Source organism: Saccostrea cucullata, unplaced genomic scaffold (genome assembly GCF_032062105.1).
Source record: "Saccostrea cucullata isolate Sc308-1 unplaced genomic scaffold, CSIRO_AGI_Scuc_v1 ctg869, whole genome shotgun sequence".
Taxonomy (NCBI): Eukaryota; Metazoa; Mollusca; class Bivalvia; order Ostreida; family Ostreidae; genus Saccostrea; species Saccostrea cuccullata.
In genome coordinates, this window is record NW_026928190.1 from 50,648 (window position 1) to 66,819 (window position 16,172).

Here is a 16,172-nt window from a genome sequence, read left to right on the forward strand (position 1 = left end):
TCTTCAGCAAAAGTGTTGGAGGGGGGTCCTTGCATCCCCTCTTACCACCCTCACCCTAAAGTATATATTCGCTTATGTTTTGTTCACATGAAAAAAAAAATCATAGTCGTTCAAATAGCTTTCCAAAGCAATTTTTATCAATTTGGAATTCCCCAATCTATTTTTAGATCAATGTAGAGGAAATAAATTCTTGTATTGACCTGGAACGTCACGTGCAGGTCAATACAACGTAGTATTTATCTAACATACTTGGATCTCAGCCAATCAGAGAGATGGAAATTATTCAATCATATAATAAATATTTTTATATTTTATATTCCGTGTTACAAGGAAAAATAGGCGCTATTTAGACATTGTTATAGAAATGCAACATAACGTAACTACGGCGTCATATGACGTCACAGTCAAGACTTTCTAATAGTCTCGTGCGGTTTGCCCAACTGCATGTCATTGAAAATTGAATGTCAAATTTATTTATATTGTCATAAGGAAAGACATTAGTAAATGTAAATATTGATAAATATTATTCAAACCATATACGTCAAGACACTCGACTTGAGAATGAGCCTTATTTTAGAATTATCAATTGATCTTTTACAAGTTTGTGTTATAATTTTGATAAAGATAACCTTTTTGTTACTTTAACTTAGTAAATCATATTGATACTGGACCATTTGAGAAAAATATTAAGTAAAAATAGAACTTACATAGCGTCGGAATTGAAAATTTACATGTAAATATCCTACACTTAAAGTTTTCTTAAGAAAATGGCTAAAAAACTAAAAGTTTCAGTAGATGACGTCACAATATTTGACCTTTGACCTCTTGATATGACCTTGACCTTTATAGTACACAAAGAACAGAGAGTCCTTATATGTGTGTCCAAATGTCAGGCCTCTACTATTTATTGAACAAAAGTTACACTGCATTTTATATCAGACTGTTACATACTTGTTTACTGCACTTAGCGTAAACACATTCCAAAATGTAAGCTCCCAAGTGACCAATACAATGTATATATAGGATTATCTGATTTTTTCCACAAAATATGACGCAATCATTTCAAAACTTGTAATTTTTCTTACAGGGGTCATTCATTGTTGTCAATAAAGCAATATTATTCTTTTATTCTACAGTATTTTTTAAGAAATTAGTAAAAATAGAATCCAGGGGTTTTGCACTACCTTAAGTAATTAACCACAGAGTTAAAATTTAAGTGCACAAAGGTCAACTTATAATTAATTGTACCGTAGATCAGCAAGATGCACACTGACCCCCTATAAGTATTTTCTCTGTGATTTTGAGTTACACTGTATGAGTACTTATCAAAAATACTTATACTTCTCAAAAAATCCTTGACTTAACAAATTTCATGAGTGACATACCTTAATAATCATAAATGCCATATAGAAACTCAATGTAAATTTCATAGGCATAAATACCATATACAGCATCAACGTAAATTTATGTCAGGAGCCAAGGAGACCTAATGCACATGTCAATCTTTTGCATGTGACTTTAGGGATGCCCAATACCTGTAAATCTCATGAGGCTGTCTGTGTTTGATTTAATGGGCAGGGCCTATCTTAATTTACTCTCAAATCACAATCCAATGGAAATATTATGAAATCAGTCTAGTTTATAGTAGACTGTGCCAGTGCATCTATAATTGGAAACATGGGATAATTTGCATTTCGGGTATTAAAAGCAACTACCACTGATACTGACTCTGGCATACTCTACTAACTAGACAATGGTTCCTTAAATATTAGTTACTCATAACTAGTCATAAGCTTTGACCTGAAGAAATGTCATCAGAGTCAAAAAAAAATTCGAGTTCTAACTTTCTTACTGGTTATTAAAAAATACATACAACAATCTTTTTAAGTTACTAGGTTTATTGTTAAAATGAAGATACTAGCACAATTTTAAAATTACACAGACAACACAAGACGTCACTGATAAGAGTAAAAAAAACATTTGTGCTCAGTTATATTTTCTCAAATGAAAAAAAGAAGAGAAAGAAGACAGTCAAGAAATACTTGTAAAAACACTGCTGCACATAAAAACAGAAATTTCCCTGACTGTTCATGATTCAATGATGATCAGCATGGCTTGATGCAGTAAATCAAAGGAAATCTTGATAATTACTTCTTAAAAATTACTCATTTTTTTTTTTTTTAGAAATGTTTTGATATCTTAGTATGAAGTAAAGCGTGTGATAATCTTCATCCAAAAGACATCATCATGTCATAGAAAATCATTCTCAAAAAGTATTAAGTGGAGAACAACTCCAATATGAATCAAACTTGAATTGTAAAGATTAACACAATTTTTGGAATGAAAATTACAAAATACCATGCCACAATGTCCTGAAAATGTCTGCTGCATTCATGATAAAAATTTTCAATGTCTATATGAAAATAAGTTTTTATGATTTCACGAAGATGAGATCATGCACGTTCTCCTCGAATCCTCCTTGCCAACTGAATGTCTTTCGGCATAATTGTGACTCTCTTTGCGTGGATGGCGCACAAGTTAGTGTCTTCAAATAATCCCACAAGGTAAGCTTCACTGGCCTCCTGAAACACCAGAAAGATACAAATGAACTACCCTACTAAAACATTATTTTTTCACAATACATTTTGCAACATTTAACCGTTTTTCTTTTTTGGACAAATATAACTTTTATTCTTTTTTCAAAAAGTAAATTAATCAGATAAATCAAGACCTTTTAACCCTTTCAGAATAAGTATCATTTTACAAAAATAATGTATGACCATGATGACCAACCTGCAAAGCTCCAATAGCTGCACTCTGGAATCTCAAGTCAGTTTTGAAGTCCTGAGCAATTTCTCTCACAAGACGCTGGAAAGGCAATTTCCTGATCAGCAACTCAGTGGACTTCTGGTACCTCCTGATTTCTCTGAGAGCGACTGTTCCGGGCCTGTACCTATGTGGCTTTTTCACTCCACCAGTTGAAGGGGCACTTTTACGTGCAGCCTTTGTGGCCAGTTGTTTACGAGGAGCCTTACCTCCAGTACTTTTACGAGCTGTTTGCTTTGTACGAGCCATTCTGAAAAACAAATTCATTCAACAATCAGATATGCAAAGGTTTCTGTAGCAAGATTATTGCGCAAGAATATTCTATTTATGACTTTCGGGAATTCCATTAAAATTTATACAAAAAAAAAACGAGCAAATTGCATCTATATATGGAATAAACATGTTTGGGTTCGTGAATATGCGTACACTGGATGCCAATTTATGTTTTGAATTATCGAGGGTTGTCTTCAATGCCTCACACGTTGTTTATTTTTAGATCAGAAAATGGCGGTCAATTCATCCATTGCTACACTTTTCTTTGTCCTTGATTCTATGTTGTATTTATGGCTTTTAAACAATAATTCCAGTCAAATATTTGATATTTTGATAATACGTTATTTCTAGAAAAAAAAATTGTGTTTAGGTAAAGACCTTAAATTCCTCACTTACCTGTCAAAACTCTCTACTTCTCACGCTAACTGAAAACTTCCGACTTACAACGATGAATAAATTATTTCCAACGAACTACTTCGTTTGTTATATAAAACGTCATTAGTTGGCGCTAACCTCCAACCTCAACATCGATTGGTCAAATTTGAAAATTACTCATTGGGCGACCTTTTCCATGACCTCAAAAATTATTGGTTCATTTCGGAGAACTCTGATTGGCTGAAACTAAATCATATTTCAATCCACCTAGTGCGTTCAGAAGAAAAAAAAGGGGGGGGGGGTATCTTTGGAAATAAAAATGTTATTGTTTTTTACAAAAGCAAGTAAAAAAAAAACGGATAAAGGATAAATTCAAAGGTATTGTTCAAAGTCATAAGGGCTAAAACAGACTTTTCCTCATGTCCGATCTGACTCACTTTATTTATAAATAAAAATTTGAAAGACTATGAAAAACTTTAACTGAAATTAAGAGCAATAAATAATCATCGAAAAGAATCACACGAAGTATCTTTTTTTTAACTGTAACTGATATGTACAACAAATAATGAAAATTTCCACGATTTACATAAATTTCCAAATATCTATACAGGAATTAAAACCCAAAATAAAACACTGTCAGAGGATTTTATTCTTTACCGATGGATCCGGCACTTCTGTCAAACTATTTGAACTCATCTAGAATACTAGCGGGCCAGCAAAATTACATTCCTGTGATTTATCTTTTTTATTTCTTTTAGTTTCTCTTTATTATTTTTTGAATTCAAAATATTCATATTTTAGGTTGGTCCATGCTTTCAAAATTTCCTGTCAAACTATTTTTTTTTTTTTAGATAAACCCAATAAATCACATGCCTTTAGTTGCGGGCTTATTTTCATACAAATTACATGTATTTTTGATTAACTGCTTTCAAAATTTCCTGTCAAACTATTTTTTTTTTTTTATAGATAAACCCAATAAATCACATGCCTTTAGTTGCGGGCTTATTTTCCTACAAACTACATGTATATCTTTGATTAACTGATTAAAAACCTCTCAAAATTCACCTGCGAAAATTTAACACAGATAAGTAGAGCGTATGATCTTACATTTTATAACACTCCAGCTTAACAAGCGGGAGGGTATAATAGTATAATCGGTACGTCCGTCCGTCTGTCTAGCTGTACGTCCGTCTGTCCGTCTTTATGTCTGTCTGTTACGCTTTGGGGTACCCATATGATCTCTTATCCGCAACTCCTCTTATAAATACCACTGAGTGAAATTTAATGATTCACAGAATCTTTATTACAAATTGCCATTGCGCACCTCCTATTTTACTTTTTGATCAGACACATATTTTGGGTTTCCCGGCCACAGCTAAACATTGACTTTGCCATTGTAACCATATGGAAGGCGGAGGTATCATTTAGTGAGCTCATTGCTCACAATACCTCTAGTTTAGTTATATACCAAAACATACCATATACAGATTTTAAAACACACACACACATACAAAACAAAGAAAAACTTGTAAAAATTATGGAATCCGGATAGGGCCACGCAGTTCACTATCGCATCATCGCACCATCGAGATTTGAGTCGATGGTGCGATGACGCGATAATGCGATGACGATGAAGCGATGGTGCGATAACGATGAAGCGATGACGCGATAGCGCGATGACGATGATACGATGGTGCGATAATGCGATGACAATGATGCGATGGCGCGATGAAGCGATAATGCGATGACGCGATGGCACGATAGCGATGCTGCGATGGCGCGATAGTGATGATGCGATGCTATATCGTGTCTATCGCACCATCGCAGCATCGCTATCGTGCCATCGCGTCATTGCATTATCGCTTCATCGTACCATCGCATCATCGCCATCGCATTATCGCACCATCGCATCATCGTCATCGCGCTATCGCGTCATCGCTTCATCGTTATCGCACCATCGCTTCATCGTCATCGCACTATCGCGTCATCGTACCATCGACTCAAATCTCGATGGTGCGATGATGCGATAGTGAACTGCGTGGCCCTATCCGGATTCCATAAAAAATCAAAAAATTAATTCGCTAAGAGATTTTTATAAAAAGATTTTCACTGGAAACAATAACGAATTGATGCTGAACATGTACAGCCACGTAGCATTGTTTTTGAAAGGGGGGGGGGCAGAGATTTTTTTTTCACTTACATGGGGGAAAAGCAACTTTTTTCAATGCCAACTACTTTCAGTACCAATTTTTTTATACTACATTTTCCTTATATCACAAAGACTTGCGGGGGGGGGGGGGGGGGGGGGGGGCAGGTTTTCAATGAACATATCCTATAGTATAAGTAATGTTGGGAAAAAAAGTGGGAGGGCCAGGCCACCCCATGCCCCCCACCCTCCATTGCTCCAAGTCTGATGTAAACCCCCATTCTGTGGATATCAAGTTTTACAATTATTTTTTTTTTTGGGGGGGGGGGCAAAATTACAGGAAAACAAGAGGCCCATGGGCCACATCACTCACCTGAGAAGCTTTGACCATTCTGTTCTTTACCAGATTTCACCCTTGTTATACATAATGCATCCCCACCCTACCCCACTGATCATAATTTAGACATTTTGAAATCTACCCTACCCCATGAACTTTCCATGGGCACATATGTTTCAGTTTTTTTGGCCCAGTGGTTCCTGAGAAGAAGATTTTCAAAGATTTTTCCTATATACTTCTATGTAAAACTTTGATTCCCTATAATGGCCCCACCCTTCCCCCGGGGGTCATGATTCCTAAAATTTAGAATTTACACTACCCAAAAATGCTTCCACATAAGCTTCACTTTTTCTGGCCCAGTGGTTCTTGAGAAGAAGATTTTCAAAGATTTTTCCTATATATTTCTATATAAAACTTTGATTCCCCATTGTGGCCCCGCCCTTCCCCCGGGGGTCATTATTTGAACAATTTAGAATCTACATTATACCAGGATGCTTCCACATAAGTTTCAGCTTTTCTGGCCCAGTGGTTCTTGAGAAGAAGATTTTCAAAGATTTTTCCTATATCTTTCTATTTAAAAATTTGATTCCCCATTGTGGCCCCGCCCTTCCCCCGGGGGTTATGATTTGAACAATTTAGAATCTACATTATACCAGGATGTTTCCACATAAGTTTCAGCTTTTCTGGCCCAGTGATTCTTGAGAAGAAGATTTTCAAAGATTTTTCCTATATATTTCTATATAAAACTTTGATTCCCCATTGTGGCCCCGCCCTTCCCCCGGGGGTCATTATTTGAACAATTTAGAATCTACACTATACCAGGATGCTTCCACATAAGTTTCAGCTTTTCTGGCCCAGTGGTTCTTGAGAAGAAGATTTTCAAAGATTTTTCCTATATATTTCTATGTGAAAATTTGATTCCCCATTGTGGCCCCGCCCTTCCCCCGGTGGTCATGATTTGAACAATTTAGAATCTACACTACCACAGGATGTTTCCACATAAGTTTCAGCTTTTCTGGCCCAGTGGTTCTTGAGAAGAAGATTTTTAAAGATTTTTCCTATATATTTCTATATAAAACTTTGATTCCCCATTGTGGCCCCGCCCTTCCCCCTGGGGTCATGATTTGAACAATTTAGAATCTACACTATACCAGAATGCTTCCACCTAAGTTTCAGCTTTTCTGGCCCATTGGTTCTTGAGAAGAAGATTTTCAAAGATTTTTCCTATATATTTCTATATAAAACTTTGATTCCCCATTGTGGCCCCGCCCTTCCCCCGGGGGTCATGATTTGAACAATTTAAAATCTACACTACCCCAGGATGCTTCCACATAAGTTTTAGCTTTACTGGCCCAGTGGTTCTTGAGAAGAAGATTTTTTAATGACCCAACCCTATTTTTGTTTTTTCTTGATTATCTCCCCTTGCGAGGGGATATGTCCCTTCATTTTAACAATTTAGATTCCCCTTCACCCAAGGATGCTTTGTACTAAGTTTGGTCAAAATTGGCCCAGTGGTTCTTGAGAAGAAGTCGAAAAAGTGAAAAGTTTACAGACGGACAGACAGACGGACAGACGGACGGACGACGGACAAAATGTGATCAGAAAAGCTCACTTGAGCCTTCGGCTCAGGTGAGCTAAAAATCAATGGGCCTATTCCAGCTTCAGAAAAAATCATTTTTTGTTTAATAAAAGCTCTTTTCTTTCAAAGAAATCTTTATTATTTTTTTTAAAATAAAAAAGTTTACCATGTTTTAATACAATGATAATTTTATTTCTTTTTTCAAACTTATAAAAAGAAAAGAGGAGGAGGGAGCCATAAAAAATTACAGGCAAAAAAAAAAAAAAAAAAAAAAAATCAGCATTGATCAAGCTCAAAAGCATGGTACACCTCACCCATCTATAAGATTGATCAAACCCATATCTTTTTTTATAGACAGTCAGTAACAATCTACCTTTAATAACAAATAATACAATTATTATATAAGCTATATTTCAGAATATAGTTTGAGTTGGACATGCAACATCATAAACATCTATTTCGATTTTACATTGTAGGTAGGATTAATCAAATACAGATACATGTAAAAAAAAAAAATTGAAAAAATCTTATTTTTCCCCTAAAGAGGGATTATGGATTGTTGTCTGGTTTCTGAGTAAATGAAATATTAAACGTTTATATGCTTTTACTGTGTCTAACATACTACATGTAGTGAGATGTAAGAGCTTAAGAAGATTGTAAATTTTTTTTTCCTTCTCATATATGTACTACCTTTAATACATATGATATGTAAACTTAGTTTGAAATCTAGCAGGAATTTTTTTTTGGCTGAGTAGTGGCATATGACATTTTTTTCCCTTTCTGCCTCTTAAAATTACTACAAACTAGTTAAAATATTTAAACAGTCAAAGAAATTTTTGAATTGATTGTAATTGAGGTTGTCAAAGAAACAAAACTAGACTCTATTTCGATTATCCTTCACATTATGACATATACTTATTTTATTACAGACATTACAGAGGCATATACTCCATTATTTCTCCACTGATCTTAAATCTTGTGATACAAGAAATTCAGATGTCTGCTAAGCTTGGCTCCCTGCAGTGTAATATTTTTTCAGAATGACATTGACCAGTTCTGTAAAAGATTACATTTACTTGTTCACAGGGTTGGCCATAAGACCCTCGGCTAGGAAATCTCCCTGCCAATAATGATGTCATCTCCTGGTTAGTTGATATTTGTCCTAAACTTAACTCCCCATTACGAGGGGAACTCCAGATCCCCTTCTACTTTTAAATGTCCCCTTCTATTTCCACTCAGAGCTCCTAAGATGGCTTGTACCTTACACACTAACTTCTGATGTCAAAGGTGTTCTACCATCTTGCTGATTCGATGTGTGATCTTATTCAAATGTTAAACTTTTGAAATCCAAGTTACTTTAGACTTTAGGCAGAGCGAAATATGAACTGAGTGACATGGCAGTTTCCAATGAAAAACATGTATTGACCTAAGGGTATTCCTCCAGGTTCCACCTTTCACATCTGAGGTTTGAATGGAGCATAGCGGAATCAGCTGAGGATTGCTGATGTTCTATTTCAATGCTAACTTCTAAGGGACAACCCTGTGTTCATATTGTTACATTAACTTACAGAACACAAAAATACATAAGACACTGAAAGAAGCAAACAAAAAATACTGAATACATTCATTATAAACTTTATTCCTTCATAAAAAAAAATCATTCCAATCCTTCCAATTTGTCTTCATTTTCTTTTATTTCTTTTTGTATGTCTACCAATTTCTTCTGATAAAACAAAGTGTCTTTGTATGTTCCAGTTTCAAGAATTTGAGCAATGGCTTTTACGCACATTTTTTCGTCAAGTTTTAACAATCGCAAATTTGATTTAATGTCACTGTCATTTTCGCTTTTAAGGGACATGTAGAGAAAATACACAAGAACACAAAACATAAAGGAAATAAATGCAACTCCCGAGTTTGAATCCATCTCTGCTTTGATTTCCTCAAAGTTTTTCTGACGAATTTCATCTGTTTTAGCAGAATATCCCCCTTTATCTGTAAATGTGTCACTTTTCTTGAATAAATTCATACTGGTAGTAGAGAGAGATCTCTGAAAAAGTCTGGAAAAGATAAAAATATTACAGCATTTGCCATTTATCATTTTATGATGATCTTGATCTGAGCATATAAATCATGATGTCGTGTAAAGGAACTAAAATGATGTAAAAAGTAAAATTTACTTTTAAAAATAATATAAGATGTTTATTAAGTAATGATAGAGAAATCAGTGACCTATATACTACTAGTATAAAGGTCCCTGTTGAAACTCAGTATCCAAGTACAACAAAGGCTACATTTATGTAAGCACCATAAACAGATAAATGTGAAATTGTCTACATTTCTAAATAAAGATATAAACTCATGAAGCAAACAAAAAAGTACTTGCTTTATAAAATTCCCCCGAAGTATCGCTCGTGAAGAACGAACAGCTAAGGAGCACATGATGACTTTCAAGTTTTGGTCTACAGCCAAAGTGAAAGCAAGTTTATTACGCAAGATGGCCTAAAGGAGAACCAGTTTAGTTACTGTGATATTAATTCGTACGTAAAATGGCCCTTTTTAAACACTTATCAATGAATATGGACAAAAGTAAATTCTAATATGAATAGCAAAAATTAATTGAAAAAATCTCAACTTTAGATGAAAGGAAGTATCACTTCATACAATTTAACCACAGACAGAACTCAAATAAATCGAAATAATACAGACCACGTTAGCTAAATTCTCTTAGGCCCTTCAGAAGGCGCGCTATGTATATTAGGTTCAGATTTTTACTTTTTAGGAAATACTGTACTTCTTCAAACAGTGATATGGTTAAGGTGCTTAATGTTGCTGAGAAAAATGATGCAGCAAAAACTCTTGCAAATGTCATGTCACGAGGGAGTGCCAGAAAGGTGATAACTTATTTTTGAATGTCAGCAATCATCCTTTTAACACTACAGGTTCATTTAGCTACGTACCTAGCCTTTTAGCCTTATTTAGGTACTTCAGTACTTGCAGATGAGTGACCAGGTTGAAGTTTTTGGAGCAGGTCCATTCCCAAGTAACTATAACCCCTACTTGGACCAAACTTGCATGGATGATGCATATAGGGATGGACACTACCAGACTTGCTTCGGATGCTGGAACTGACTTACATATTCCAGATGAGTGACCAGGACAAAGGTTTTGGAGCAGGTCCATTTCTAAGTAATTATAAACCCTATATGCACCAAACTTGCATGGAAAATGCATCTAGGGATGGACACTACTAGACTTGCTTCGGATGCGGGATCTGACCTACATTTTCCAAACGAGTGACGAGGTTAAAGTTTTTGGAACAGGTCAATACCCAATGAACTTTAAGACCTATTTAAACAGAACTTGCTTGAATATTTTGTTAGAATAAATACTAACTTTTAAGAAAATATGATGTGAGACTTGCATTACCTAAACTGATATCATTCGTCGAGGTGAGCTTTGTAATCTTTGATTACCTATGTTTCTAAAATCTAAATGTTTAAATTGCATATAGCATCATCGTACATTATAGAAGTTAAGCAAAGGTGAATAATAGGGGTGTGCAAATTGCCGCCAAATTCAAATATTATTGATATATTGGTTCACTTCAAACTTTTAGTAAAATGCAATTCAGAATATTGTAGTATTTATGATATTGCAATATGTTATCTAATATTGCAGTATTTCACAATATAATTTTTCTGTTGATATGCACCCCTATCATTTAATTATAATATTGGAACTTTAAAATTAATTAAGGAGAAAAAGTTCCCTCCTTATTATCCTTGGACCCTGACCTCCATGATTCTTGATACACACTACCCCTAGATAAATGGATAATTATATGAAAAAAGTGGACCTACTGTAATACTTGTTGTTTTGGTTTTTTTTAGAGGGAAGGGTTTTCCAAGTTTAACAAGATATATGAGTTTAATTACAACATACTAAACAAGAACTGTTTGATGATGATGACCTCTGTCAGTGGACATCTGTTGGAGCTGGACTTTGTTGGACAATATCGCAAATGGTAAAGTATAAGTAAAAAGTAAATTCCAGAACTTCCCTAGAGGAACATAAATTTTTTTTTATAATTTTAGTGATATAAAGCTAATGACAGGGATTTTTGAATGTAATATTTTTTTGTACTTGGTTAAGAATTTTCAAAGTTTGCTAGAAATATACTGGTAAAAGTATACTGTGCATGTACATCATTAATGCATTCAAAATTTAGTGCAATAAATGGATATGCAGTCGGTGGTGTACCGGTAAAAATGACTTATCACTACACATGTCTGTGCTGTATATATATAAATAAATGATTTTTTAGCGGTATTCATGAATTAGTGCATCGTTGTCTGTGCCAAAGCTGCCAAAATAAGAATTTCGCATTTTCATGAACACTACAATACTTTATGATCGCTGTTTATTTGTCTTACACAGCTTGTTCAAAGTTTTCAATGAAATTGCACATATGCTTACTGGTAAGAATTCCTTTAAATTGGGTTGAAGTGTGTTACAAAGGAGACAATTAGTATTGTAATACACAAAGTTTGAAATTATTTAAATTCTACAAATTTCTGACTTCTTCATCCACTGTTGTCTGTAGGTGTTTATACATATATTCTAGAAAGGCGTTGTATGCGAATAAAAATTTATGGAGGTGGCTGATACAGAGTTTGTAAAGCAGAAAGAAGATCAAGTCAGTATTGAATTATTATCAATATTGGATGAATCTTTGGAACTTTCCAAGACCATTGTACTTTTATAATAGGTCTATTTGTCTCTGTTACTCTGTGTGTCATCCTGGCTGTATGAAGACATTGATGGTTTCTATTTAGTTTTGTCTTCCTTTCTGCACCTTGGTTCATGGAAGTACATGTACATCTTTATATGATGTAAATGTTTGTCTTCCTTTTTGTTCATGTGACTGCCACACCTACAATTTCATCACAGGAATATACCTTAATTATGAAGTTCAGGGTTCGACATTCGCGCTCGTCACCTGGCCATTTCCACCCTAAAATGATTTCGGACGACCTGATTTTCAGTCTGGCTCGCCCAAATGACGACCTGGGACAAGTTGGGAATATTTAATAATTATATTTAATATTTTAAACTAAACTTCATAGACCTTGAAAACATATTTTCCTGTAACAAAACCAATTCATTCAACATGTTCAAATTGCAGCCGCGAAGATTTTTGCCAAAGATCCTGCCAAATCTTCGTTCGATCAATCAGCTGATGCAATTTTTACTAAAAGTCTTTCATAAAGTATTATTTGAGATATAAAAAATGCCAACTTAGTCAACAATCACCTTAAATATAAATAGTAATAATCATCATTGTTACATCTTGCATTTCCCCTACAACTTTCTGATCATAATGATCGTTTTCTGCTGCTAGACAGCCATTTTGGGTGTCCACTGTAATGTAACACCTGATTAATTCAGTCCAGGGTTATTTGACTCTATATATTTAGGCCTTCATGGCAAGTGAAAATGAATGTTTTAAGCTACAAACTTTAGCATTCTGCATGTCTGATTCTGGCAAATCTGCTTATATTTTTGTTTGATAAAATACTAGAAGACATCTTTAAATTCCAAAAATGTCTGGTTTACATTTTTTAATACAAAAGTGAAAAACACAACTTCTATTAATTATCTTAAGAAATTGTAAACAATTGCACATTAAGTTTTGTTTCAACTGATTTTATTTGGACGACCTGAAATTCATTTGGGCAACCTGTGATCATACCAAGGTTGCCCGAATGGCGAGACCAAATTTTGACGAGTGTCGGACCCTGGAAGTTTATATTTCAAATCTGATAAATACTTTTTGATATATCAGAAGTTGAGAAGAAAAGTCAATGAAATTTATTGGATCTGAATTTATACTGATTGAACTGTTTAACTTCCATTGAAAATCAATGGATCAAAGTTATTTTTCAATATAGATGATTTTACATCTGATTCCACAGGAACTCCTGCAATCCATTATCCCTGTTTGATATCCAAGTGGAGAAAAAATGTCCAGAAAAATTTAATGATATCAAGGTAAGAAAATCTGCATGCAAGTTTTGGTTTTAAAAAAAAAATGAAAAACTTAAGTAAATTTGGCATAAAAGTGAATATCTTGCTTGTCACTGCTAGAGAACTCTGGAGAGGGAGGCTAGGAGCAGTCAGTATTTGATTATCTGGACAGATTGTGACAGAGAGGGAGAAAATATAGGGTTTGAGGCCATTCAAGTTTGTAAAGCAGGTATTAAACAGATAGAACAGTAATTATTGTACAGTAAAACTTGGTTATAATGAAGTAACAGGGATCTATAAAATTTCTTCGCTATATCCATAATTCGTTATATCCGTATAAGGAATTTGTTAGATTTATATAGCTGGGGATCCAAGATAACTTCGTAATATCCGTGAATTCGCAATATCTGTGTTCGTACTAAATGAGTTTTACTGTATGTACGTGTAGCTTTATTTTCAGTGTTCTGATTTCGCTGTTTTTATTTAAAAAAGAAAATGCGATGTCATTATTTGCTTGAAAAAAAAATTCTGACTTAAATAAGTAGAAAAAAATAGATATACACATGTATTTAGAAAGGGCAAATAATGATGTACATGTAAAAGTAAATTGTATCATTTTTGTCAGTGTGAAAAATTTCTTCACTGTAGAGTGTATTTTGAGATGTAATATTCCTCACAAGAAAAGTTTCCGATATTTCAATATTTCAGTGAATCCAAATCTACCTGTCTACAGAGCAAGGTTTTCTGAGATTACACCTCAGTAAGTATGAAATCCAATGAACAGTAAGCTTACAATCTGACTACACAATAGTTTAGTATGTATACAGTCTGATTTAACCACAAAAAAATAATACACAACAATGCACATTAATGTATACTTCGATTACACAGAAAAAATGTAAATCATGATGACATCCATAGTTGCCAACTCACCCGATTTCGTCGAGTCACACCCGATTTTTCAACCCATAACCCGATTATTTTTTATGACCAGGCGGGTCATGCTTATCACCCGATTTTTGCAGAACAACCCGAAAATCTCCAGATTTCCGGATTTGGTTCGTAAATTAGGTTGCACTTTTAACTTCCAGTTACAACCCAAGCTTAGATCTACGTAAACAATGCCGATGGATATGGATTAATTATCTGTGCAGGTGTAAACAATTAACTGGGTGTTGTTTTGACAAATCAATGTTTGAAGTTAATTAAAATGGCTTCCCATAGAACTAGATCGTTATCAGGGCCAACAGGAACAAACTGAACCAAACACATGTCTCTGATTGAACCAAGAAAAAGAGAAACGATATTTATGTACATATCAAGGAATCTTGGGGAAAAAACTTTCATTCTAGATCAAATAAAGTGATCAAAGACAGTGTAGGCCTAACTTCAAATTTAAAACATGTTGCAGTAATTAATTAATTAAGAGAGAGGAAAAACAACTTCAAAACTGAAATTGGTATGCTTTCAAATTTAGCAGAAACTGAAAAGGCCTTTTAAAAAAAATGTACATTTACTTCAGGTCAAATCTGAAATATGAAACCTTCAATTTTCATTTTTAACATGTAAATTAAAGCAAATTATGTATGAATTTTTTTGTCATAGTAAATTAAATCCTTTTTCAATAAAAGAATTCTCAATACACAAATACTTTGTATACATGTATTATAAAATTTAATCATGGTAAATATGTCGTGAATGTCGTTACGCGTTATGACCAGATTTTTTACTTTCCAAATCTGGTCATGACCAGATTTTTACATGCTGGAGGTTGGCGAGTATGATGACATCACAGTTATAATACATTACATTACACTACAATAAGAATACATTACCGGTACATTAAATTGTTGTAAACCCATGATTGAACCCAAATAAATTCTTGGTAAACATTATTCAAATCAACTGTGTCTTAACCTCTATCAGTAATATTTATTATGTACTACAATTATTAAATTAAAGGACACGTGGCACCGTTTCTGTAATTGGGAAGGACAGATTCACATCTTTTGTAGAACAAAATTTAACACAGAATTTAATTTCTCACATTTAGTTTTTATTAGCTCTACTGGTCAGAGACCAGAAGAGCTTATGCGATAGTAATGCGTCCGTCGTCCGTCCGTCTGTCTGTCTGTCTGTCTGTCCGTCTGTAAACAATTTTTCAAAATGCTACTCCTCCTACAGTTTTGGTCTGATTTTGATATAACTTGGCACACAAGTAGACTACACTAAGATACATAATTCTCTATATCGGTTTTTGATTTCGATGAACAGTGTTGCCGTGGTTACTAAAAATAGAAATTTCTGTGAAATTCTTTCAAAATGCTATTTCTCCTACAGTTTTGGTCTGATTTCAATATAACTTGGCACACAAGTAGACTACACTAAGATACATAATTCTGTGTATCGGTTTTTGATTTCGATGAACGGTGTTGCCGTGGTTACTAAAAATAGAAATGTCTGTGAAATTCTTTCAAAATGCTACTCCTCCTACAGTTTTGGTCTGATTTCAATATAACTTGGCACACAAGTAGACTACACTAAGATACATAATTCTGTGTTTCGGTTTTTGATTTGAGGAATGGTGTTGCTGTGGTTACTAAAAATAG

At 34.2% G+C, this 16,172-nt stretch overlaps 3 protein-coding genes across 3 annotated transcripts in view; 1 reads left to right on the forward strand and 2 right to left on the reverse strand.

Annotated features, from left to right (window-relative positions):
- Positions 1-1,880: 1,880 nt before the first annotated feature.
- Positions 1,881-3,642, reverse strand: LOC134276710 (histone H3.3A). The gene is made up of 3 exons (XM_062758971.1): positions 3,496-3,642; positions 2,794-3,076; positions 1,881-2,582 (listed from the first exon to the last, which is right to left on the reverse strand). Exons 2-3 carry the CDS (start codon positions 3,073-3,075, stop codon positions 2,454-2,456), a joined length of 411 nt encoding a protein of 136 aa, XP_062614955.1. The 5' UTR covers position 3,076; positions 3,496-3,642; the 3' UTR covers positions 1,881-2,453.
- Positions 3,643-9,155: 5,513 nt separating this feature from the next.
- Positions 9,156-10,049, reverse strand: LOC134276704 (uncharacterized). Its single transcript, XM_062758965.1, has 2 exons — positions 9,920-10,049; positions 9,156-9,593 (listed from the first exon to the last, which is right to left on the reverse strand). Exons 1-2 carry the CDS (start codon positions 9,973-9,975, stop codon positions 9,194-9,196), a joined length of 456 nt encoding a protein of 151 aa, XP_062614949.1. The 5' UTR covers positions 9,976-10,049; the 3' UTR covers positions 9,156-9,193.
- Positions 10,050-10,271: 222 nt separating this feature from the next.
- The window catches only part of LOC134276718 (DNA topoisomerase 3-alpha-like), a 52,209-nt gene continuing 46,308 nt past the window's right edge, over positions 10,272-16,172 (forward strand). Inside the window, exons 1-5 of the mRNA XM_062758989.1 lie at positions 10,272-10,427; positions 11,427-11,560; positions 13,512-13,587; positions 13,684-13,792; positions 14,272-14,323. Coding sequence (XP_062614973.1) covers positions 10,284-10,427; positions 11,427-11,560; positions 13,512-13,587; positions 13,684-13,792; positions 14,272-14,323 — 515 coding nt within the window. The 5' untranslated portion in view covers positions 10,272-10,283. The remainder of the gene's footprint in view (positions 10,428-11,426; positions 11,561-13,511; positions 13,588-13,683; positions 13,793-14,271; positions 14,324-16,172) is intronic.